Source organism: Tenrec ecaudatus, chromosome 10, assembly GCF_050624435.1.
Source record: "Tenrec ecaudatus isolate mTenEca1 chromosome 10, mTenEca1.hap1, whole genome shotgun sequence".
In the NCBI taxonomy this organism is placed as follows: Eukaryota; Metazoa; Chordata; class Mammalia; order Afrosoricida; family Tenrecidae; genus Tenrec; species Tenrec ecaudatus.
The window spans coordinates 107023462-107049819 of NC_134539.1; the positions used below are offsets into that span (position 1 = coordinate 107023462).

The following is a 26358-nucleotide window of genomic DNA, read 5'->3' on the forward strand; positions in this document are numbered from 1 at the left end:
AGAGACCCAGCAGGCACCTTTAGGGAGCAGTTCACCCGGCTGGCCCCCTCTTTCCTGCAGGGCTAAGGAGATGCACAGGAGAGGGGGGGCGGCAGAGAAGGAGGCCAGGGGTTGGTGGACCCCTGGAGTGACAGGAGGGGGCTCCTAACTTCAGGGTCCGAAAAACAGCCAGGGACCACTGTAGAAGTAACGGAGGTGAGGACTCAGGCTGAGGGAGCATCATGGAGCCAGCTGGGCTGGCTGTGCTAGAAAGGATCCCCCCCACCCAGCCCACCCCGAACCCACGCCCCCACTCCTCCGAGGGGTGCCCAGCCACAGACACCTCAGGGCAGCTGGGGGCTGAGTCAGCCTTCACACAGTCTCCTCCCTCCCTACAGGAAGGACTTTCAGTTTTGTTTTTCAGTCTCAAAGGAAACGAAACTGGAGACCTCTAGAAAGACGGGCCATGGAGGAAGACATGCAGGAGTGTGAGCACTGGTAAGGCAATTTCTCTAGCCCCTGTCCGGCTGCCCTGGTGAGGGGGGCCCAGATAGTCAGAGGAGGAAAGAGGGTCCCCATTGGAGGAAGAAAAGGAAAGGCAAAGGTGGGGGTGGGGTGGGGCGGGAGGGAGGAGGGAAGGTCAGACGTCCATGGACTTCACTGTACTCTCTTCCCCAGTTTGTTCCTTTTTTTTTTCTGGGACAGCCCTGAAGTCACATCGTGTGCTGTGTGCCCTGGGCTACTCTTACTGACCAGATTCTGGGTCCTCCAGGGCCACCCCCTTTGCCCCGCTCACCTGGAGAGGAAGCGTGGGAAGGGGCACCAGAGCAGGGGTCCAGCACCACCCTTCTGTGGCAGATGGTGCTGTGGAGTAGGCATTGAGTGACTAACCACAAGGTCTGTGGTTCAAACCCACCAGCTGCTCCTTAGGAGAAAGAGGAGGCTGCCTGCTCCTAGAGAGATCGACAGTCTCAGACACCTTACATAGGGTCGCTGTGTGCCAGAATCAGGAGGAAAATGAGGCTTTCTTCTCCTGGGAAGAGTCAGTCTCAGAGATCCACAGGGGCAGTTCTACTTTGACCTGTAGGGTCGCCATGAGTCAGAATAGGCTCTGTTGCAGTGAGCTTGGTCTTTTGGTTTGGGGTGTTTTGTTTTTCTTGGTTATGAGCTAGATTTGACTCAATGGCAGCGGCATGGGTTTTGGGATTTGGTGGCATGAACTAGGGTGGACCCTTCCCAGAGGGCTTTGCTGTCTTCCCTGGCTACTCATCTCAGTTGGGGCCTGGGTGTGAAATCAGATTCTGTGTTCCACACCAGCGCTCGGCAAACTGGGGCCCTCGAGCCACCAGCGGCTCTTTGGGTACATGCACGTGGCTCTCAAATAAAACGTAGAACGAAACCAGAACCATCATAGTTTCATCTATAAAACATTTAAAGGAACAGTGGAATGATTAAATCGTATGCTGTTTGAATGATGTCCCAAGATAAAACTGTGTATTATAAAAATGGTTTAAGGCAATTATTAGATCGTGGGAATTTCATATGCCTGTAAAAATGTGTGTCTGTTTCTCAGTAGCTATGGGGCCAGGATGGGCTCTTCCATCGCACAAGCTTGCCGCCCCCTTTCCACGCCATGATATAAACTGCTTGCTCATTGCTCCCTTCTGATCCTGCAGCAAAAGAAGTGTGGCCTCGGCCCACTTTGCCCTCCACGAGGCCCATTGCACGCGGTTCCTGGTCCTCTGCCCAGTGTGCGAGGAGCCTGTCCCCAAGAAGAAGCTGAAGGAGCACACGGAGGACAAGCACACGGAGGTGAGGGCCCAGCACCAGGGACACAGGTTCCAGGAGCACCGGGCCAGGGGCCAGAGCCTGTCCCGACTGTAGCCACGCACTGGGCTGCCCTGAGCTCCTCTGACTTCACCAGGGGCCGGGATTCCAACTGGACATCAGCCCAAGGCCGATCCCCATCAGACGTGCTTCCACCTTCCCACCCTCCTTCCCAAGTCCCCCACCAACTGCCCCTCCCAGGGGCCTGGATGCTTCTCTGCTGGGTCTGATTATTTGTTACCATGGTTACGCAGAACTCCCAGACCATACTCACCAGTGTGGACTGTATTAAGGAAGTTCACAGGTTACAATTCCGGATCGGAAATGCTCAGGATACACTTCTTTAGTCAGGACAACCTTTTCCCCAGCCATTCTCACAGGCAGGCCTCTCTCTGGTCCCAGGCCTCTCCGCCACGAGGCCCCTTGGCTTCTGCCCCGCTTGGGTCACGGGGAATGTGACAAAGGTCTTTTCACGTCATTGGTTCATGTTTAAAGGGCACACACCTCACCACGAGATTCAGCTTGCAGGTAGGTGGTGCTCGGCTCTGGCTCCGTGACTCAGCCCACCAAGCTCTCCCAATGAAATCGCTGGAGGGACCTCACTTCACAAGCAAGCCTTCTGACTGCAGGCGCTGAGCTTGACTGGCTTCAGGAGCTAGGAAGCTCACTGCTCTCTCCTGAGCTCTGGCTCGCTGCCTTCTGAATCGAGGTTTGTCAGGAAGAGATCTCAGGGTCCAAGGGAGATGCTCCCCTCTGGGCTTTTCTTTCTTGAAGGCAGTGAAGTCCCTCCCTCGGCTGTGGCCGAGGTGGCTCACGGCAACATGCATCAAGTCTCACGTAAGAGTTCCAAGTGTTCACGATCACAGTGAGCTCTGCCAGCAGTCACTCACAACTGAATCATATCATCCCATCAGCACCTCCTCCCTCCTTCTCTCACTCAGCCCCATCAGGAGAAAGTTGCTTGCTGGGAGCTAGGAAGACCGTGGGTAGAGAAGCCATATCCGGACACACACACACACGCACCACCCCCCCTACCCCACCCCCCCTCCATGTCTCAGCCCCCACCTGGGAAATGGAAGTAGCCTTTCTCATGTGTTGACGAGAGAAAGAAAGCCAGTGACATATAGAAATACATATGGATATCAGAAAGAACTTTATAGCAAGAAGCAACTGTCTGTCAAGGGCATCCAAGCCCTGTCCAACTCAAACGCACGGGTCCGACGCAGGCCAGACTCACGTGCCTACAGGCCGAGAAGGCAGAAGGGTGAAGCGGGAGACAGGGAGAGCAATGGCCGGTGGGTGTGTCGTCTCATGAATCCAAGGATCGGTGGAAACACGGCCAGGCGCCAACCGCTTTCAGAGTGGGGCAGACGCGTCCACGCAGAGAGAAAAAAAGTCAAGGGCAGAAGGAGGAAAGAGAAGTTCCTCACTGTCTTCTTATAGAAAAGGCCACCCTGCCCCCTGCCCCGAGGAGGCATCATGAGACGGTGACCTGATTGGCAGGTCACCCGGCACTTCACACAGCTTCAAGGTGACAGAAACATCCAGCTGCCACAACCAGTCTACCCTTAGGGTCTCTGTTTTGATCGCGACAAAAATATAAGCACCACAACTCAACAAATACACAGCTTCTCTGTTTCTTTTTAAAAATCATTATTAGGGCAAAGAATGTACAGATGTGCTTTATACAATTGATGTATGTATATGTATGGATTGTGATAAGAGTTGTATGAGTCCCTAATAAAATGTTTTAAAAAATCATTTTATTGGGGGCTCGTACAGCTTCTATCGCAATCCATCCACCCATTGTATCAAGCACATTTGTACATAGGTTGCCATCATCATTTAAAAAACATTTTCTTTCTACTTGAGCAGCTCATTTCCCCCTCCCCCACCTTCCCTCCCTCATGAACCCTTGATGACTTCTCCATTTTCTTTTTCATGTCTTACACCGACCGCTGTCTCCCTTCACCCTGAGTTTCTGTTCGCAGCAGCTTCTATGTTTGCAATTCTGGGACATTGAGTTTTCATCTGTGGCTCCATTATCAACTTCCAAAACATCCCACCACCAACATAAACGCAAGCCCTTCCAAATCCACACACACACACACACACACACACACACACACACCCTCTCTCGACTCTGGTGTTCATTCATAATCTTTGGCTTCTACATATTAGCTTATTTCGTAGTGGGGAGCTCACACAGGACTTGGCCTTTTTGCAATGGGCTGCCTTCATTCACCATCATGCTCGCATCCGTGCGGGGCCTGCGTCGGGACCTGGTTTCTCCTTTGTGACGACGGACCCGTTCACCTGTGGTCGGACAGCGCAGTGTCTCCACCAAGGGGGAGTGCCCTGCAGCGCACACTGGGGCACACACTTCTGTCCGCGTCCCTCCCTTCTGTCCTCCTCAGGAGGGACCCAGGACTGGATGGCTGGACCGATGGTTCGACTCTTTGAGGGTCACCTCCGTTAGTTTGGTTTCGGACCCTCTCCACTTCCAATTCTCTCCCTCCAGACAGATGAGTTTGGCCACTTCTCTTGGGATTTGTAAAAAAGGGAAGCAGGAGAGGCCGTTACTAGGAGGCAGTCAGGCCCTGCCAACTTTTCTGGGCTGCTGATTCATCTCTCTCTTCCTCCCTGTCTGCCCTGCTGGGGGGTCTCAAGTTCAGGTGTCGGTGTCAACTCAGCTGATCCTACAAACAGTCTTGGACCCTGAGCAAAGATAGCCAGGCCTGAACCCGTCCTCTCAGTTTAAAGCCCCAGACCTGGAACATGAGAGCCAAGGCAGATACGGGGAGAGACCATAGGTGCTGGCTGGAACCCCCGTGTCTCTCTGCCTTTAGGTCAAGTGTGCTAAGTGCCGGCAGACCATGCAGAAGTATTTGCTGGAGGTTCACGAGGTAAATCTCACCCATCACTTCTCCTTGGCGGCCTCTTTTACCGCAGGTTCAACCTGGGAGGAGGAGAGGGAGAGGGGAGGAGAGGCCAATAATAATGTTCCCCCTTGATTTTTCTCTTCTTGCCCAAGTTGGCTCTGAGAGCAATGGAGGGCTAGTCCCCCACAGGGAAGAGTCCCCGGTCAGAAGAGTTTGCCATGACCCGTGAGCCCAACAGAGCTTGTATTCGCTGAGAATAGTCCCCCCCTTGAAAATGTCCCACCTACTTTCTCTCATTGCCTTCAATTCCCTGGGAGAGTTAGGCTCCTGTGCCAGACTTATCTCCAACCCAAGGTCCGGTGCTCACACCCTTTCTGCCTGGCCCCTCTTAGGCCACGGAATGCCGGATGCGTCAGGTCCAGTGTAAGTTCTGTGAGCTGACCGTGAGCTTCAACAAGCTGGAGGATCATGAATACAAATGTGGCAGCAGGACAGAGCTCTGTCCGGACTGTAATAAGTTCATCCAGCTCTGTAAGCTGGCCTACCACAAAGACACCTGCCAGCGGGGCCAGACCGAGCCCAGGAAAGGTGAGGAGCGTGGGCTGCAGAGGCAATGGGAAACCTCAGGGACCAAAAAGCTACCTTGAATGGGATGCAAGGAACCTAAGGTCTCAGCAGGACAGATCACACGGGTGCTTGTTGGAGCCCTCTCAGTTTTACGCAGTGGACGTGGTGGCTCTTTTAGATCTATAGGGAGGCCTTGTTGGGTGCCTGCTGTGCTCTTTAAATGACTAATCCAGGGGCCAGGAGGTGGGTGCCTAAGAGCCACACAGATGAGTACAGATGCAATGGTGAACCCCGTAATATGGCAGGCCTCCTTTGAAGCCCTCCACCACAATTCCAGGCCCACAAATTTACCCCCTGAGGACAACACAGGGGCCTGGTAGAGTCCAAATTTCCCAGTGACCAGACCTGGAGTTTCGTCCGTCATCACCAAGGCTCAGAAAGGAGCCAGCTGCAAGCAGCGGCTCATCTTTGGGCTCCTGCGTTGGCTGCCTGGAACCACTTCACGTTCTCTTGAGCCGAGTCCCCCGTGGAGGGGCTGCATTTACCAGGCAAGGCCACAAGCCCCGCAGGTGATGGTTTTCTGTTGACGTCATTGGGTTTGGGCTAACAGGTGGAGACGATTTAAACCTGACATTCTTTCGACTATAGATCTCTCCTGAGACAACAATCTACCCAAGGTCAACATCAGCCACTGAAAGGCTGGAAAGCACGCCATTCAGGTGCATTTGCTTCATCCCAGCACGGCTGGGCTGCAAAGGTGTATACGCAGCCCAAAGGGGGGTACATCCAACACCTGGTTTGAGCACAGAGCTTGGAAACTGATGGAAGAAAAGAGCAGTCAGATGGCATGCTTCCGAGTCTCCTTAGAAACCCATCCAGCTCCAGAAAAGAGCCTCCTCCTCTGTGTTGAACACTGTCCCCGGCCCTTCTTGCACATCTGTAGCTATAAAGGAAATGTAGTGATTCAGGGAAGGGTTGCCGGTGTGGTGCAGGATGGAGGGAGCCCAAGACACTCTCAGCCCAGCAGTTCCGGGGGACAGTTCAGACTCATGAGTACAGGCCCTAGAAATTGTGGTATAGTTGAAGAGGTGAGCTCAGCATTGTCACGGGCTTCGTCATCTGTGGTGCCCTTTCTATGTTTCGCCAGGGGAAAGAATGCCAGCTCCCGTGAAGAAAATCAACTGTGATTCTTGCAACCAAATGATTGCAGTCAACGAGTATGCCCACCATGTCGTGAGTAGCCATTCATGATTTCCTAATCTTGCCCACAGGTGCCCTGGTGGCACAGTGAGCCAGTCATTGAGCTGCTAACTGAAAGGTCAGTGGTTCAAGCCCTCTGACTGTTCCAAGAGAGAAAGATGAGGCTGCCCCCGTGAAGCTGAAAAGTTTCCCAAAATCCTATGGAGCAGTTCTACACTATTGGGTTGAAATTGACTCGGCAACAATGGGTTTGATTTTTTTTTTAAGTTGAAATTTTGCCAATAGCTAGTTCATATTCTGAGAGTGTAAAGAAGAGATTCTAAGGAATCTCTCTCTCTCTCTCTTTCTCTCTCTCTCTCTCTCTCCCTCTCTCCTCTTTTGTCCTTCCCCCTCTTCTATTTATACAAAAGTAGAGCTATAGAGAGAGTTTCTGATTTGAGAATAAGTTTCAGCCATGCGGCATCGCTTTTTCAAAGCCTCTCAGATGGTTCTAGCGTACAGGCAGAGAGGGGAGCCTCTGATCCACTCAAATCTCAGTTCCAGGACATGGACACTGAAGCTCCGATAGGGAAGCACATGAGTGCGGTAGTGAGGGGCCTACCTCAAAAACTAGGGACTCCTGACTTCCATCATGCCACTCTGCCTCTCTGTACAGGAGACATCTTCATCTGACTCGGATATCACCTTCCCAAGGAGATGGACGACCTTGACCCCTATTTAAAATGGCAACCTCCTTCCCCCCTTCACCATCTCCCTTACCTTCTCGTCTCCTGGTTTCTTTTCCATGGCATTTATCAATTTATATGATCACGTTTACCTGTTTCTCACGACCCTTGAGCTAATTTGTTTCCCACCACCCCAGTTACAATGCAGGCCCTACTCCTTGCCTCTCGTGCTAACGGCTCTCCGGATACCTAACCTTCTCTTGTCTCCATTGCTTTCAGTAGCTGCCTCCCTGTGGCTAAAGCACCTTCTTATACTGTTACTGCTTTTTTTGTTTTCTTTTTACAATTTTTGATATTATCTATTTAGGACATGAATTTAGTTTCCTTAAAATATTTATTCCACACATACCTCCAAGTATAATCCCTCCATCCTCTCAATTTATTGATGGCATCCACTCTGGTTACATCAGTAACCCTCGTGATGATGTCAATATTATAAACGGCTATGCCACAGAAACGAGGGTTGCATTTGCTTTGATTTACAATATTTGTTTGTCTGTTTTTTGTTTCTTCTGGAGGTAATACCTGCCTCTCTTTTTCTCTTCCTCTTCATTTGCTTCACTCTCTAGGTACCTATCATTAAATGGTTAAGAACTGCAAGGTTGGAGGTTCAAATTCACAATCTTCTCTGAGAGAGAAACATGAGCCTCTCTGCTCCCATAAAGATTCAGTCTCAAAGACTATAGGTGAAGGGTTAGGAAGCTGAAGTATAGGGTGAGGAAAACTAGAGGAATAGGGAAATATAGGTGTAGGCTTGCGGTGGGTCAGTGGCACTGGGCTGGGCATCAGTAAGCCGAGAGCCCAGGTGGCACAGTGGCTAAAGCACCCACAGCTGCCTGGAAGGTGACAGGTTCAAGCCCACAAGCCACTCTGCTGGAGGAAGATGTGGTGGCTGCTTCTGTAAAGATGTACAGCCTTGGGAACCGAATGAGGTGACTGTACTCTGTCCAACGGGGTCACTGTGAGCCCGATTGACTCCACAGCCATAGGTTTGGCTGGTGATCACTAAACTGCCCTAAAGCTCTCTGCCAGACCTCAGTCTGGCCCCTTGGTACAAGAAAACTCATCAGGTAGTCTATCCGCCTCATGCTGAAGACACGCTGCTCCCCGGGTCTGCTGGGAATGTCTTCTGCTCTCCCCAGTGTGGGGGTCCTGCTCCCCAAACTCCAGGCCAGGCCTTTCTCTTTCGTAGTGCGCTTCCTGTCTGGCAGAGCATCGCCTCAGGGAGTTTCTCTAGGAAGAACGACCAGGAGACAAAGCTTTTATAATTTAATTTTCTTTTTTTTTTTTTTTATCAAACTGGTCAAATGAATTCTGAAGTAGAGAGCTACTGCCATGAGCCCGTAATGCACACACCACCCAGCTTTAGCAGGAATCAGAATTACTCTATCCTTGTTTTCGTTCCCTCTTCCCTTATCCCCCAAGAACTATTTTAGAGCAAATCTTCAAAAGCCCGCCATTTCACCGAGGCCCGTCACACGCATCTCCCTAAGAGGGTGGCTTTCTTACTTGGCCACAAAGCCTTGACTCTCCCAGTGCAGCAGATGCTCAGTCTCTCCCACCACCTTTCCCAGCCTCTGCTCACTGTTGCAGCACCTGTTTCCTGTCTCTCTGGATGGAGTGAGTTTTCTTTAACCATTTTTCTGTATCTGCTTTCATATTCTTTTTATTACTCTAGTCGTTATCCTTAATAGCTTAAAATATACACACTTGACTTAATAAACTCTAAAATTGATCAGTATCTGTACATTCCTTAAGGAGCCTGGTGGCACTGTTGGGCAAGTTTGGACTGCTAACCACAAGGTCGGAAGTTCAAACCCACCAGCTGCTCTGGGGGAGAAAGATGAGGCTGTCTGCTCCTGTAAAAATACAGTCTGAAAACCCCTAGATAGAGTCATGACGTGTCGGAATTAACTCAGTGGCAGAAGGTTTGGTATTGGTTTTGTACTAAACCCTTCCCCCCAAAACAAGCTCACATACATCAAGTGGATTCCGACTCATGGGGACCCTATAGAACAGGGTAGAATGGCCCTGGTGGGTTTCTGAGACCGTGATGGTTTACTGGCGTAGACAACCACATCGGGGTTTGGTACAGGCCTTGGAGCAAGATCCGTATTTGTGAACACACAATGATCTTCTAATGCTACCAGAATTTAGTTCCACCTTGTTTTATTTTTTTTTAATTTTAAATCATTTTATTGGGGGCTCATACAGCTCTTATCACAATCCATACATCTATCCATACATCCATCCATGGTGTCAAGCACATTTGTACATTGGTTCCATCATCATTCTCAAAACATTTGCTTTCTACTTGAGCCCTGGGTATCAGCTCCTCATTTTCCCCCTCCCTCCCTTCCGAACCCTTGATGATTTATAAATTATTATTATTTTGTCATGTCTTACGCTGTCCAACGTCTCCCTTAATCCACTTTTCTGTTGTCTGTCCCCCAGGGAGGGGGTTTTATGTAGATCCTTGTGATCTGTCCCCCCTTCTCCCCCACCCTCCTTCCACCCTCCTGGTATTGCTAACACCTTGTTTCCACACTTTTCCTCTTTTGTCATTTATATTTTAGCTTCTCATTGTGAGTCGAGGGAAGGTTTGCACGGAACAATTCACACACACACACACACACACACACACACACACACACACTGTTACATCTCCTCCATTGGAATCCCAGTGTCCTGTCATTGAGTCCACGTCCTCGTTTGTGCCTTCTACTTTCCTGCCTGCTTCGGAACTCCGTCCTTGGGCAATCGCTGCCCTCTGGATCTCAAATGGTTGGTGATTCCAAGGTGTGCAGCCCTCAGGACTGCCAGTCTTCCCACTCACCTGTCTGTTGCTCAGCTGGAAACTGAGCCTTGGGTCATGGGAGTCTTTCCAAACCTGAAAAAGACTAATCTCTGGGGTTCCACTAGTCTCTACCCAACCCCGGGGGCCTGGTCTCTTTTGTTATTTTGAATGATAGTCTACTTTTTGTCACCCATTCGATCCAGAATCTTCTAATATGATCCTTTCCAGAGCAGTTAACAGAGGTAGCTGGGCTCAGGACGGCGGAGACATGGTTTTCTCTTGGTCCATTTGTCTGATTGTTTCCACATCTGTCGTCATGATCACTGTGGTGGTTGTTTTATGTAATGCGTGTCTCTTTGGATGTAGATGCATTTCTCCCTCTTCTTTTTGGATTCTAAGCTTTCCATCTGGGCAAAATTTCTTTCTTCCTGAAAAACATCTCCCCGTATTTCTTTTAGCTGTTGTTCAAACAACTGTAGGTCTATGGTTTAAGACTCTGAAACCATTCGTTGTTTGAAAAGTGTCCCGTGTTTTCCTGCTGACTTCTGAAGGGACGTTTAGCTGGATGTGAAATACTAGGTTGACTGCTGTGTTCTCTCAGCACTTTGAAGATGATTCCCCCATCTTTTTGCCTCTGTTATTGCTGGTGATGCGTCTGCTTTCAATCTGACATCCATCCCCTTGTAAGTAATTTTTTGGGTTGATTTCAAGATCCTCATTGCCTTTGACCTTCTCTGTTTTTTCACTGCAATGTGCTTAAGAATGAACTGGCTTTCATTCGTCCTGCTCCTATGTGTGAGTCGGGGTGGGGATGGGTTTTATGTATTTCTCTTGCTCAGAGTCCTTCCTTCCTGAATCGAAAGATTTACATCTTTAATCGGTTTGGGGAATGTTTCAGCATTCTTTCTTTAAATCCTTCCTCTTCCACCCTGCTCTGGAACATATTGGAAATATGAGAGGGCTTTCAGAAGTTTGTGGGGAAAATGGAAAAGAAAAGGAAGTTTTCCACACACTTGTTGAAGCTCTCGAGGATTAGGCCTTCTCGCTCTGCTTTTACATTTAAATTTTCCCTTGTTTGCATTTTCTACCTCTTTGTTTCTCTGTTCCTATATTCTTGGAAATTTCTTCAAAGATCTCTTCAAACTCATTCAGTCTCAGCCAAGGAAACCTGCCTCCTTGACCCATCCGTGCAGGTTTCAATCCAGTGCCTGACACTTCAGTTCATTCATTTTTCATAGGATCTTAGCCCTTTCTCACGGTTTCCATTCGTTCTTCTATGAGAAGGCTTCGCAAAGTTTGTGGGAAGATTCCATTATTTTTTTAACCCCGTTTTCCCATGAGCTTTATGAAGCACCTTCATCTGTCTTTAGTCATTATAGATTAGTTGATTTTATAGCTTCTATCCTATAGCTCTATGGACCCCTGCTGGTGCTGTTGGGTAACCTGCTGACCTCAAGATCTGTGGTTCAAACCCAGCAGCTGCTCTGTGGGAGAAAGATGAGTTCTTTCTACTCTTTATGAGTAGAAACTCTTCACAAGTTACATAGTCGTGGACACCCACATGGCAGTTGTACCCGGTCCTGTAGTGTCACCATGAGTTGGAATGGCAGTAAGTTTGGCTTGGGTTTTTACAGCTCTATTGTCAGGGGAAGCCAGCCCTTAACACGTCATTACGGTCCGGTAGGTGCAATTGTACAGCGATGATAAGTAAAGATGATAGTAAAGTTATAGAGAGCATGAGAGATAGAAGTGAAGTATTGAAATAAATGGAGTCAGACACAATTCATGGTAGCATGCTCTCCTCTGCCCCGCTCGATTGTCCACGTGGAAGGAGAGAGAGAGATTTAATGCTAGCCCAGGCTTTTTATCTTCTCTGTGGACATGCAAGCCCCCCAATTACAGGTGAGGACATACATCACAGGAAGGGGCTGTCCTATAGGTAATACAGTAATGAGAGGGGGTGGTCTAGGGACATACACGCAATAGGAAGAGGAGGGATGGGGGTATACATGTGACAAGATGGGCGGATCCTAGGTTTAGGATGGCAGCTTAACTTTGACCTGTTCTCTGGATCTCCATAGGAACCATTATCAGTAGGGTGTAAACCCCACCTACAGGAACCAAATAGATGACAGCAGGCGTCCATTGTCTTTAACAGCAGGGAGTGGGGCCCACTGCAGTCTGGCAACTGATCGCCCTCAGGGAGGATGCCCGTGAGCATCTGACCTCCCCCCCCCCCCCACACACACACACACTCTATTATCTGAACTTGCTGTAGGCTCCTCTAAGAGACTATTGGCTGTATATTTCACTCTCCCTCCAAGTCCATTGCTTCCTGTGTGTTTATACTTTGGGACTCTGAGTTTCTCTTTCATGGGACTCGACCTGGGAGAGTCCTGCATCATTTCAATTGAACTTCTGTCTCTCTCTCTCTCTCTCTCTCTCTCTCTCTCTCTCTCTGTCTCTGTCTCTGTCTCTTCAGAAGGATTTTGTGATTCTTCTGCCAGCCATTCCAGTTTTGATGACAATCCCTCAGCCCAGCTCACCCAGCTCATATGGCTCATGTACGTCAGCCACGTTCATTCTTATAGGCCCAAGGATGCCAGGGGTCAGTGATCCTGTGAGCGGAAAGCTATGGGCATTTCTTCCCCACATTCAAACTCCAAGATCGAAAGCCCTGTGGCCTTCCTTTTCCATTACCCGGTTCTTTACTCCACGCCTCCACCCTCGCTTAGCCTTCCAAAGACCCAGCTGTATGCAGGGCGAGGAGGATCTTCCTTCTGGCTGCCCCACACCTTGTGTGATTGGGACTTTTTCCGCTCATCCAAGTCCTTTGCTAGCCGATGAGCCCCAGAGTGTCAGCTTCTGCACTTGACCCATCAGCCCTTCTTTCTGGGAGTGTGGAAGCTGGCTCTTCTCTTGTGAAAAGTCCGCGATGCCCTGGAATGAGCACGTGCCTGGCTTCCTCCAGCCTAGGTGTCAGCAGTATTTTCAGAATAGCCTGCCTACGGCTGACCATGAAGGTGGAAGTCAATTCTGTTTCTCAGTGTGATGTGTTGCTCACAATTGCAGGAGAACGGTTGTCCAGTCTCAGCCTTGGCTAACTGGTCCCTATCTGGGAAGCCAGGAAGTCCTTCCCCAGCCCTGCCGAGTCCTGCTGTGAATCAGACTCCCACCGGAGGGCAAGTTGTCCGGCCAAAGACAAGAAAGGACCAGAGACAGCCTCACGCTGCAAAGGCCACACAGCAGTCATGGAGAGGCAAGCACAAAGCCCGGGAGCTGCCTCCGAAGGTGGAGCGCAGGCCCAGGCCCACCTCGCCTGGAGGGAATGAGGCAGCCTACGACATTCTGATGAATTGTTCTCGGTGTGATATTCTACTTCCCCTGCCCACCCTGATTCAACACCAGGTACCCAGCCTCTTGTCTCGCCTCACCTGCATGGGAGCCATTTGGGCAATGTCTTAAGGTGCTCTAAGGCCCGCAGTGGGTAGTGGGACATCTGTTCAGTAGTCTGCAGCTGGAAAGGGCCTGCCCTCCGGGTGCCCAGATGCACTTATCGATGTCAGTGGCTATCGGGTCAGCTCTGACCCAGAGTGGCCTTATATCCAACCGAAGGAAGCATTACGTGTCTTCATTGGCACCAGCATGGTCCAGGCCATTGTGGTGGCCAGCTGCCGTGTGTTTGGAAAGCATGCCAAGGGTCCTCTTCCAGGGCCATAGCGGCCAATAGTTTAGGGCGAGCCATGAAGTTTTCGTGAGCCAATTTTCAGAAGTAGACTCACCAGAATGCGGCCACCTTCACTATTGTTGCTGCGTTCCACCCTCCTGGATGGCAGGCCTTCCTGTATCAGAACAACACACAAGCCACCACAGCACAGCAAACTGGAGGCAGCTGATCACAGCGCGTACCCCCTGGGGTGGGGGCTTTATCTCCCAGAGACTGAGCCATCTCTGAAGGTACACCTGGATCTCTAGCCTGTGCCTCTACTTCTGGCCCGGGAGGGGACACCCAGCAAGCGCTTCCAAACTGTGGGGTAAATGAGCAAAGCAGAGGGTCTTCAGCCTATGGGTCTCATGTTCTAGAGAAGGCCACTGAGGCATAGAGAGAAGACGCCTCTTGGCCAAGCTTCAAAGTCGGGTCTTGGAATTCAGGTTGACGTCCTGATGTGCAGCCTAGATTACTGTCAGTAGTGGTAAGCATTAGCCACAGAGATAGGTAAGCACTACGTGCCAGTTACTATGCAAGATGCTTTACAAATAAACGGCCAGCCAGTCTTCAGTAGAAGCCACAGATGTTCCAACTCTATTTTTCAGGTGAGCAAACTGGACAGAAGGGTGGAACAGCGCCCCCTAGTGTGACACAATTAGCAAGTGGCAGAATCCAGCCAGCACAAGCGAGTAAGCTTGGGCTGGACGACTGCCTTAAACACACACACACACACACACACACACTCAATATTTCACATATCTCAAAACACAGCAGTTTGAACTCCCCAGCCATTCCAAGAAAGGGAGATGAGGCTTTCTGGTCCCAGAAAGAGTTACAGCCTAGGAAACCCACAGGGCCAGTTCTTCTCTATTGGGTCGCTTAGAGTCAGCGTGGACTCAGTGGCTGTGGGTGAGTTGCGGTGCGATTCTGTGGTACGCAGTGGCATAACCCCTACAAAGGGCAGCACTGCTAGTAACTCTCCCCAGGACACTCGTGGGTGGCACTCTCGCCTTCCCTGCGGGAGCCCCAGATCAGCTTGCTAGCCAGTGTGCTCCGACAGCAGTCCATGCTTGTGAGTTGCTGTGATTTCATCAGAGCCTTCGGACCACAGAAGACTGGAAGGAAATGCCTGGCAATCTACTGCTGAAAATCAGCCAATGAAAGAAAGCCCTGTGGATCACACTATTCGACTCTGTTGTGTGCAGCTAAAGGCAACAAGTGTCTAGAGACCAATCTCAACAGCCAGAGGTCATCACAGTTTGGCCCTTGCTCAAACAAACCAAAACATGCGTACACAACGGCTGTGAATTTCCCCCCAAATCATATCCTTTCAACCCTCATTACTCTGCCACTTGCCTTCGACCTTTAATAGATAGAAGCTCTCTGCAAACCCATACAGGTCTACATCCCTTTGTCCATCTTTGTGCATCTAAACATGCACAAATGCTTATCACTTACACACACACACACATACTGGGGCCAAGAGGGGACAATTCCATACTTGCTGTGGATGGTATGAATGTAAGTTGGGGTTCGTCTCCCACGATTCACAGTGTTTCTTTCCATGCCTTTCTCCACCTTTATGTAACTGGACTGCCAGACTTGGCAACTGGAAAACTGGGCAGCCATTTAAATGTGAATTTCAGATTTTAAAAGAGACTATTTTTTTAGTGTAACTGCGCCTCAGCAATGATCCCCTGCTTATCTGAGATTCACATGTAACTGGGTGACCTGGTTTTATCTGGAATCCTATTTATAACCACCCACAAACATACACATTTAGAGTCTTGCCACACGCACTTCTTTGATCTTGATGTGTAACCCAGCAGCGTTCAAGAAGTTCCTCCAAGTCCAATACTGTGGCTCCAAGTCTTGGTTTCTTTCCACGGCTGCGTAAAAGTCCAGAGGGTGAATGCTAATCTGTTCAAACCAGCCCCTGCTAATGACAGGCCTCTATTTTAAATGTTGTCTCCAGCTGCACATAGAGCCTCTTGGCCGGGTGGACCCCGTGCCTTTTGTGTTTTGATAGTGGTATTGCCATATACTTCACGGATCATACAATTAGATCGCTCGATCATATTAAGAACACTTGTGCAGCCATCCCCACAACCAACTTCAGAACGCTTCCCTGGTATGCTCCCTGTTGTTGGTTCCCTGTGTACCCCCACCCTCCCCTGCCACGCCTCTATCCCGTTAAAGTCTCAATAGAGCTACCTTTCTTGGATTTCATATACAGAAAATCACACAAAACACAAACAGGGAGCTAAACCCACCCCAACGACTAGACAAAACGTAGAAGAACCCCCATCAAAAAGAAAGCAGATAATATTAAAAACGGAAACAATTTTAAAAGGGGCCCAAAGAGAAGATTCAGTGGCGAGGTGTTACGTTTGAACTTCACTCCCCCTGCCACACCGGACTTACAGTCTGAAGGCGAAGCCATTCACACCCTGGACTGCGGACGGAGGGGATTCACCGGAGGCTTAATCCATGTGGAGACCCTGAAAATGGATTCGGAACTTCCCGTCATCCGTAGCCTTTTGAAAAAGGGGTATTCACCTCCTTCTGATTGGGCTTTTCTGATTTACACTCCTTGGCTCACACAGGCTGATATGTTACTCTGGGCATTGAGTTGCCTACCTCTCTTAGATGGCTCTTAAGCCAAGTCTTCAAAGCCCCCTGAGAGCCAGGCACCATCTGGTCTCTTCACCACACTTTGCTATAGCACCCACAGATTCAGTGATTTCTTCGGCCTCCATGCCTTTTCTATGCCCTTACTCCCAGTCTCCAGGACTGCTCAACTGCAGGGTTGGTAGTTCGAAACCACCATCCCACTCTGAAGGAGCAAGATGAAGCTTTCTACTTCCAAGAAGAGTTACACTCTGAGAACACCACAGGGGCAGTTCTAGTCTCTCCTATAGGGTCACAATGAGTCAGCATTGACTCGATGGCAGTGAGTGAGTGAGTGAGTGAGTGAGTGAGTGAGTGAGTGAGTGAGTGAGGCACTTGTAGCTCAGGACTGGTGCTCCGGGAATGAAAGGCAAAGGGAGCCTGGGGGCTAGTGGATGGGAAAATAAATATGCTGACAAAAGATTGTAGGTTCAAATCCACCTCCAGGCACTGCAGAAGAAAGGCCTGGTGATCAACTTCCCCCAAACCAGGAGTGGAATCCACTGGAGGGAAACTGGTAACATTTCCCGCTTTAAACACCACAAACTATTTGTTTATTTATGTTCATATTCATTTCCTTAGGAGAAATGCCAGTGGTTGGCATCTTCAAAGAGGAAACAGGTGCAAGGTTCCTGCTACATAAGAAAAGGTACTCAAGGGCTGAGGAGGTGTTGTTTTTATCCTGGCTATCTGCTGCTTTTCTTTCTTTCTTTTTAAAATCATTTTATTGGGGGCCCACACAGCTTATCACAATCACATCCATTGTGTCAAGCATACTTGTACATTCTCAAAACATTTTCTTTCTACTTGAGCCCTTGGTACCAGCTCATTTTTCCCTCCCCCTCCCTCCCTCCCTCCCTCATGAACCCTTAATAATTTATAAATTATTATTTTGTCATGTCTTACACTGTCTGACGTTTCCTCCACCCACTTTTCTGCTGTCCGTCCCCCAGGGAGGGGGGTATATGTAGATCATTGTGATCGGTTCACTGTTTCCACCCCACCTTCCCCTTCCCCTCCTGGTATCACTACTCTCACCACTGGTTTCCACTGTGTTTCCAGCTCTGATCTGTACCTGTGTACATGCTCTAGTCTAGCCGGATTTGTAAGGTAGAAATAGGAGCATGATAGTGGGGGTGGGGGAGGCATTAAAGGACTAGAGGGACTATCTGCTTATTTTCTCTGACAGTCTTTATTTGTATAAAGAGAGGGGTTTTATTTGCTAGGAGTTATTGTGTTGGCTTCTTCTAGGCATCCTGGATCGTGAACTGGGCTGCTGACTGCAAGGTCAGCAGTTCGAAACCACCAACCGGTCCCTGCAAGAAAAATGAAGCTGCTTGCTCCCCAACTCCGCTTTGCCCCTGAAAAATAAAAGTCATCCTGCCTCAGTGTTGCTTGTTCCCTGGTATTGGATTTCTGGAGGCAGGGCTGACAGCAGCCAGGGTGGAGAGAAAGTGGGGCCCTGGAAGGCTTTGGCAAGGAGGCCTAGGTACTGGAAGGGACCTACAGATGTGCTTACCCCAGCAGCACGCCCTACAGTCCGCGTGGGATTCAGGCAGCACCGGCGTTGAGCACCGAAGGGGCAGCGAAGGTGGCAAGGGGCGGCGCTGCCCGCTCTCTCAAGCCTGGAACAGCGGGCCTGGCTCTCAAGCTTTGTCTGCGGAGGGGGCAACTCCAGGTTTGGGTGTCTACATTGATGAGCAGAGCCCGGCAGGTGGCGGCGCGTCACAAAGGTGGCCCCATGCAAGGCCTGTGGGTCCTCCTGAGCGAGGGCAGGGCGCCTACCCCGGGGAGCAGCAGCGGCGCGGGCGGAACAGGTAGGTTCGAGTCCGGCAGCCCAAGCCGGCGGCGCAGGACGGCTGGGGCGCAGGGAGCCGGGCACGGGAGGGGCGGGCACAGAGAAGTCTTGCCCTCCGCACGGGTCTCTTCTGCCCGCTGCCAGGTCGTCCGCCCTCCTCCCCTCCTGGGAGCCCCTGGGTTTGCTTACCTTGCTGATCTGCTGGCATGGGGTGCCATAGTCCCCGTAAACGGAGGTTCGAATCCTTCCCCACGTTTCTTGTGAGATCTCATTGGACAACGCAAGCTTCCAGCATCTGTCTCCCGCCTCCCCCCGCCCCGTTTATAAAATAGGTGTGTTCAGAACGTCCCTACTGGAATGTCACAGAAATTCCTTGGGCAGCAGCACTTGGTACCTGCTCTGCTGGGTTCCAAATACACCCTCTCGTTTCGTCCTGCCAGCACTAGGCGACAAGACGCGGTGACTACTCACATTTTACAGAAGGGGAGGCTGAAGTGTAAAGCAATGAAGCCACACAGCTAGCCATTGACAGAGCCAGGACTCAACCCTGGGAGCCACACTGGAAGCACCTACAACTTTAGGACAACTTGAGGAGCCCTGGTTGCTGTAGTCAGGGTTGGGCTGTTAACCCTAAGGTCAGTGGTTCAAAACCACCAGCCACCGGGAAGGAGAAAGACACTTTCTCGTCCTGTAAACAGGGTCCCAGTCTCAGAAACCCATGGGGGCAGTTCTACTCTGTCCTGCAGGGGAGCTGAGTCGGCATCGCCTGGATGGCAGTGAACTGAGGTTTGGTTTGTTTGTTTGCCAGGTAGGACTAATTATTACAACTTTCCCAGCTCAGCAGATGCTCTTCCTGCCCGTACACAGGGGCTAGGAGGAGGTTTGCTTTCGCTTTTGTTGTGGTTTAGCCTGTGCCGAGCCCCTCCTCGGCATCCTGCTCTGTGCCGAGGGCTGTGTGCGGACTCTAAGCCTCTGGAGCCTCACCTGTGGGTGAAGAGACAATGCCATTCAGTCCTTTGGGTGCTGAAGACTGAGTCTGTGGGCCTGGGGAGAAGAAGATGTGGGCACAGGTCACAGACACTGACCAGAGGGGAAAGAGAACAGACAGGCTGACTCTGTCAGGGAACGCCCTGGAGCTCCGAGTGGTGGGTGGGGAGGAGTGGCTGAGGAATCCCATGAGCAGTGTGGACATGGACAGCGAGGGCAGGGGCCAACTTGTTGGGGGCCATGAGGACAGAGGCACTAGAGTGGACCCCAGAGGGAGCCCCTCCTAAGAGTATGTTGGATGGTGTTCACTGTCACCTGGTGGGAGCAGGTGTCACCTGCCTGCTGGAGGAAGCCTGGGTGCCCATTTAGAGAGGACAGTGGGATGGGGGCACGTGGGACCTGTTGGGCCCAAGAAGAGATGGGTGACGCGAATACCAAGCAATGTGAACAAAGCTTACAAAGACATTCAAACAAAGAAGTGCATGTCAGACACACCCGCCTGTCGTGGGGGCAGAGGAGTGGGACATGGGGATTAAAGGACCGTGTGGAGGGCTTCAAAGAGTTCATGGAAATGGAATGAAGGATTGTGGAATTTTCCCACAAATTTTGGGAAGCCCCCCCACCCACACGTAAATTAATAAATAATATGAGAAAGGCCACCCTTGAATTGGGAAGTATGATTAACTTGCCCCATCTGTACCTGAAATCCCCAAAAGTTGGGGATTGAAAAAAATATGTACCAGAAAGCAGGCCCGGGTTCTAGCCTGGGTCCTGTGACTACTTTCCTGTGTGTCCCTCACTTGCCTGGGCTGTTTCCATTTGTAAAAGAATGGCTTCTCAGGACTCTTCCCGTCTCCACCGGGAAGCTGGGCCACCGGGTAAAGTGGCCAAAAAGAGCTTTGCATGGAAAGGTAGGGCGTGGACCTTGAAGAGTGGACGCTTTGGAGAGTCAGAGAAAGGAGAGGAGTTTGGATGGAAGGGACCCTCAAAGCAAAAGGCCATGCGTGTGGCAAGGGATGCCTCTGAAAAGTTGGCCTGGTGGCACGCTGCATCAGGCAGGCCTTCCTATCCTGGGTCTCCCAGGGGACTCCACGCTTGGCATCCCCTGGAGTCCAAGCTTGAGTGGGAACCCTGTCTTTCCCACTTCTACATCCAACCAGGTACACAGCTGCATCCTCTGAGGAGCTTACAATCCCACCCCGTCTCCTCCCCAGCCCTGCTCCAGGGTGACCCCGGGCCCAGCCCTGGGAACCTGGACTCTGCTCTTGACCCTTCATCTCCCGCTCCTCCAGAATGTCCCCGAGAATGGACCACATTGACTCCACACAGATGGCCCTGAAGTTCCTTCCGCTTGTCCTGCCGTGATGGCTTTGGGATAGAAACACAGCCATCCACAACGAGCCTCAATACATACAGTGAATCTCCTCCAGGGAAGCGGGCAGGCCGTGTCCAAATTCCAAGTCCTCGGGTAAGGTGGCAGTTGGAACCACTGACCTCTAGGATAGAGTCCTCCTAGGATCCAGAGTCCTGTGGACTAGTACCTGCCCACTTCTCCTACTCCAGTCCCACTGGCTCCCTGCCCCTCCCACTTACAAGATAAACTTTGGATGAACCATTTTTAGATCCTGGGAAATGAACACATAGCTCACAGTTCTGTGACTTCCTAGAATGGTCAGTTCCCCGACCAGCACCACTAGGCCAACTGGGACTGCTTTGTAAATCCTCCTCACACATCAAAATCCAGCTCAAATATCATCTCCCATGAGCGGCTCCCTCTGGTTTCTGCTCAGGTGGGTGGGTGGGTGGATAGGTAGTTAGGTAGACAGACAGATTGTGTTCGTTGTGACTCATGGCGACCTACGTGTGACAGGACAGAACATTGCCCAGGACGAACACATTCCCACGCTCAGCAACATGATCGAGTCCATCACTATGGCTACAGTGTCCACTCATCTCACTGAGGGGCTCCCACGCCCTCGTCAGACCTCTACTTCACCAAACGCATTGTCCTTCCAGAGCCGTTGATCCCTCCTGAGGGCATGTCCAAAGTCAGCGTGGCAGGCATCATTGTGTTGCGATTCGTATGGTTCCTCTGGGCTCATTTTCGGAGGCAAATCACCAGTCCTTTCTTCCTTAGTCGGCTTTAGCCTGGAAGCTCCAGTGAGATCCGCTTGCCTTGGGTGACCATGTTGGCATTTGAAATGCTGGGAGCCTAGCTTCCAGTATCCCAGCAACATACTAGTCACCATAGAATGAGAAACAAGAGCTTGTAGTAGACTTCCTCCTTACCCAGAACTCCTTGCGCTCCATTGGTGCTACCCAGGAACCACAATGGTTTGTACTGCTCCATTTGTCTCGCCATTTTGCAATCGGGCGCTGGTCCATTTCCTCCCCGATCCACTCTGGAATCCTTCAAGGGGTGGACTGTATTGTGAATGCGGCATGGAGCCAGCCCCGGGCACAGTGCCTACGACACAGAGGATCACTAGGAACATTAGCTTGGTTGTTACTTACGTTCTGTTTGATGGTAATGGCTCTTCCTTTTCACTCCCCACAGGAAACAAGTGATTGCTTTCCTCTCCTCATTTTCGGAAGCCCTGCCTCCAACACAGCTGCCCTGCAAATCTGGTTCCTTGATGGATGAAGAAAGCGAACTGATCCAGCCTCAAGAACAGAGCTGCTGGGCTACCCTGCCCGATGTTTGCCTGACTCGTGTCTTCTGGTGGCTGGGGGATAGGGACCGGTCCAGGGCGGCCCTGGTTTGCAGAAAGTGGAACCAGATGATGTACTCCGCAGACCTCTGGCGATACAGGACCATCACGTTCAGCGGGAGGCCTTCCAGGGTGCATGCATCTGAATTTGAGTCCGCTCTTTGGTATGTGAAGAAATTTGGCCTTTATCTGGAGCACCTGGAGATCAAATTCCTGAACCCCTACAATGCTGTCTTGACCAAGAAATTCCAGGTCACCATGCGAGGCCTCCTCTCCTGTTTGGGCAAGAGCAACAACCGCCTGAGGTCGCTTTCCGTCCAGTATCTGGAACTGGACCGCACAGTCTGGAGGAACAACATCAGGAGTTCATTCATTAAGAGCTTGAGCTTCTTCTTAAGGAAGATGGGCAAACACCTGGATTACCTCAACCTGAAAGGAGCCCGGATGACGGTGGAGCAGGGCTGCCATGTTCTCAACTCTCTGGGCTACTTAAAGAATGAGAGTTTGGCCTCGGAGCTCAACATCGAGGACTTTTTCAGCCACCACCTGGCCGTCTACAGCAGCCCTCAGTTCCGCAAGACCATGGCCATGTTCCACAACCTGGAGTCCCTGACCCTCAACTACAACTGTCTCTCGGACGAGCTGCTAGAGAACTTGTGTGAGAACAATGCCAGTACCCTCTGGACCATAAACATCAAGTGCCACATTCACGACCCCCACGGACAGGTCATCTGGGGCATGTCCTGGGCCAAGCTGACCAAGCATGCTACCAACTTGAAGGTCAACTTCTTCTTCGAGCGGGTCATGAAGTACGAACGTTTGGTCCGGATCCTCTTGCAGGAGATTCCACTCCGGAGCATCAGTCTGAGAAGCTGCTACTTCAGTGACCCGGACTGGTCCATGAGACCCACCCTGAGGGACCTGCTGCCCGTGTTCCGACACACTCTGCAGGTAGGAGCAGATGGAGGGGGAGGAAGGGTGCCCCTTAGATGCCTCCATTATCCAGAACACAGCCCACTGTTGCTCGTCCACACACACGCGTTCCCTTTGGCATTCAGGTGTAGAACGTGCTGCTGTGAAGTCCAGCGTGTGGTGACCCTACGCGTGTCAGAGCAGGACTGTGCGCCAACGTTTCCAATGGTTGAGTTTTCTGAAGTCCATCACCAGGCCTTTAGTTCCAGGCATGTTCCAGTGGACTTGAACCTCCGAGAGGTTGGCTAGCAGTAGAGTATGGTAACCATAATTACCACCCAGCGACTGGATACTCAACACTGCCTAGTACTGTGCCATCCTTAGCATTGTTCTTACGTCTGAACCCATTGCTGCCCCCACTGTGTACCTCCATCCCCCTAAGGTCCTTTCTCATGTTTGCTGCCCCTCCGCTTTACCAAGCATGAGGTCCTTCTCCAGGAACCGGTCCCTCTGGACAACATGTCCAAAGCATGGAAGACGAAGTCTCACCATCCTTGCCTCTAAGAAGCACTCTGGCTGTACTTCTTCCAAGACAGAGCGGTTTGTCCTCTTAGCAGTCCGTGGTCCTTTCCGTATTCTTTGTCATAATTCAAATGTGTCTATTCTTCTTCGGTCTTCCTTATTCAGTATCCAACTTTCACATGCTTATGAAGCCATGGCTTGGGTCAGGTGCACCTTAGTCCTCAAAGTGACATCCTTTCTTTTCAATACTCTGAAGAGCTCTCGGGCAGCAGATTGACCCAATGCAATGCTTCTTTGGATCTCTTGTCTTCTGTTCCCTTGAGCATTGATTGTGGATCCAAGCAAGACAAAATCCTTGACAACGTCAATCTTCTTTCCATTTTTCATGATACTGGTCCAGTTGTGAGGATTTGGGTTTTCTTCACATTGAGTTGTCATCCACGCGGAAGGCTGTAACCCTCAGTCTTCATAAGCAAATGCCTCAAGTCTTTCTCACTTTCAGCAAGCGAAGTTATGTCATTGCATAGCGCAGGTTAATAAGCCTTCTGCCAATCCCAGTGCCAAATTCTTCATACAACCCGGCTTCTCTGGTGATTTGCTCAGCATACAGATTGAATAATTTGCTGAGAGGACACAACCCCGATGGGCACCTCTTGTGATTCTAAACCATGCAGCAATCCCTCGTTCTGTTCACACACCTGTCTCTTGATCCGTGTACAAGTTCTACATGAGCACAATGACGTGTTCTGGAATTCCCACTCTTCTCACGCCTATCCACGGTTTCTTATGATCCACACCGTCAGATGCCTTGGCATAGTCAATCAGTACTCGAATTTAGGTTCTGGCAAATGTTATCAAACTAACCCTTCCCCCACCCCTCCCTCAAGACCAACCAAACCAACGCACTGTCATCAGGTCTACTCCAGCTCACGGGGGATCTTATATTGAGTTTCCGAGACAAAACTCTCAAAAGGTTGGCAGTTTGAACCCACCTGTGGGGGTGCGGCAGAAGAAAGGCCTGGAAACTCAGTGGAACTGGCTTTGTAAGGACTCCACAGAAGGGTGAGACAAGTGAGATCAGAGATGTGTATGCAGTCCTAACAGTGATGGGCTGCACAGTGCTAGCAGCTCAGTGGCGACTCCCATAGGCCTTAGGTGGGCAGGGCAGACAGCATTCCCCTGGCAGGCAGAGCTGGGACTGGTACCCTGGTCTCGGGACCCATCACACTGTGTCCACACCCCAGGTTGTGCCAACATCCCTTCTCAGATCTCTTTCTGGATAAAATGGGCAATGATGGTCCCTGTCCCTGCTAACGCCCCTGGATCACCATGGCCCCTGGCGGTCAACCGGGCATGGCATGGCATAGGTGGCCCGGGCAGTCCCAGCATCCCTTTCCACAGACCCCTCCCCTTTGGTGTTTCCAGAAATTAACGTTTGAGTTCAACAACACCCACGAGTCCCTGGATGAGGAGCTGTACCTCCTCATCTTGTCCTGCAGGAAGCTGTTCTACTTCAAAGTCTGGGCTTTCCTCGATGTCAGGTTTGTGGAGCGGATCCTGAAGAGTCAGGAGGAGGGCCAGTGCACCCTGCGCACACTCAAGGTAAGGCACCCCGAGGGCACAGAGCGAGGGGGACCGGAGACCTGTGGCCAGCCCCTAAGGCTGTGGGCGGCTAAGCTTGGTGGTCCGGCAGCAGGAGTGCATGGGGGAGAGACGCCTTAAGGCAGCCGTGGGGTCTCCAAAGACAACTCATGATCCCATAGACGGGAACTTTGAGAATTCTTCCTTACAAGTATGCCTAGGACTTTTCTAATTCCACCAGTAATGGTAACTATGGGTCATTTGGTTTCCAAAGCCTGAATGATGTCATCACTCTGTGTGTGTGTGTGTGTGTGTGTGTGTGTGTGTTTCTCTCCTGGCACAGGTGAGAATCTACACCAACAGATATGAGACGAACGAGGAGGACAGGACACTGCGGGAAATTTACCGGAGGTACCGGAAGCTGATCGACTCGGAACTGAACTATTTTGTCATCGCCTACCCCATGATGTAAGGGGTATGCTACCAAGGAAGGAAGCTGGACTTCAACATCCGGTGCAACTGGGACTACACCTGGGGCTTCTCCACGCTCCCCACCCCCTTCTCTCCCCTCAATCCTCCTTTGGCCAGTCCACCAGAATCGCCTGGCCAAGGCTGGGGCTGTGAAGGCCCCCAGGTGATTTTAAAGCGCAGTCTTTAGCAATTCTCTGGGAGGGGGGCTTCGTTCTGTCACTCGATTTTCCTCTTTGTCACCTGTGCTGAGCCACAGAGTTAAAGACCCAAAGCCACTCAGAGCACCTTCTGAGCAGGTGAACCTGACTCCGGTTGACCCAAACCTAAACCCATTACCTTCAAGTCCATTCTAGCGCAGAGTGATTCTCTACGGACGGAGCGGAACTGCTGCCCCCTAAACTTCCCAAGACTGTGTGTCCCTACACGAGCCATGGCATTCTCCTGAGGAGCAGCTGGTCAGTTCGAACCTTTCAACCTCAGGTTCGCTGCTGGATACTTGAACCACTGTCCCACCAGGCCTCCTTGGGCTGCTTTTAAAAAGGTGAATGTAAGTTGATGGGGGTGGGAGGCTGGGAGGTACAAAGGGTTAACACCCCCAGCAGCTAACTGAAAGGTTGAAGGTTTGAGTCCCTGCCTTGGGGATAAGCTGCTGGGATATATAGGTACTGGTCTAGAGGAAAAACTCAACACCAGAATAGGGTAGTGTGGGTTACTGTGGCCGCAGGTTTTGCTGTTGACATGGGGATTTGATGAGAAAATGTCTGGGAAATCACTCAGCTGTAGGCCACAGCCCAATGTGACCGGTCATCATTCTGATCCAATGGTGGATCACCTGAGGGGAAAAAAAAGATCTGGCCCTAAGCCATCCTGTGAGCCCCCAGAAAAGGGGACCCGTGACAGAATCAGGGCAGGGCATGGGCGGGGACAGCAAAACCCTCAACCCTTTGACGGAAGTCGCCTCGACCTCACACCACCGCGGGGCTGTAACGCACAGGCTGCACTCGGAACTCTCCGCCGCAA

At 51.0% G+C, this 26358-nt stretch overlaps 2 protein-coding genes across 3 annotated transcripts; both read left to right on the forward strand.

The window, feature by feature from the left end:
* The first annotated feature begins 371 nt into the window (after window positions 1-371).
* Window positions 372-17745, forward strand: XAF1 (XIAP associated factor 1). Of its 2 annotated transcripts, XM_075561158.1 has the most exons (8): window positions 372-477; window positions 1656-1791; window positions 4656-4712; window positions 5081-5276; window positions 6403-6488; window positions 13050-13385; window positions 16939-17005; window positions 17608-17745. In XM_075561158.1, the coding sequence occupies exons 1-8, from the start codon at window positions 446-448 to the stop codon at window positions 17634-17636; spliced, it is 939 nt and encodes a 312-aa protein (XP_075417273.1). In that variant the 5' UTR covers window positions 372-445; the 3' UTR covers window positions 17637-17745. The 2 variants fall into 2 exon arrangements, with proteins under 2 accessions (XP_075417273.1, XP_075417274.1); XM_075561159.1 differs by lacking the exon at window positions 4656-4712.
* Window positions 17746-21705: 3960 nt separating this feature from the next.
* FBXO39 (F-box protein 39) lies at window positions 21706-25339 on the forward strand. Its single transcript, XM_075559195.1, has 3 exons — window positions 21706-22803; window positions 24712-24888; window positions 25211-25339. Exons 1-3 carry the CDS (start codon window positions 21778-21780, stop codon window positions 25337-25339), a joined length of 1332 nt encoding a protein of 443 aa, XP_075415310.1. The 5' UTR covers window positions 21706-21777.
* The last annotated feature ends 1019 nt before the right edge of the window (window positions 25340-26358 follow it).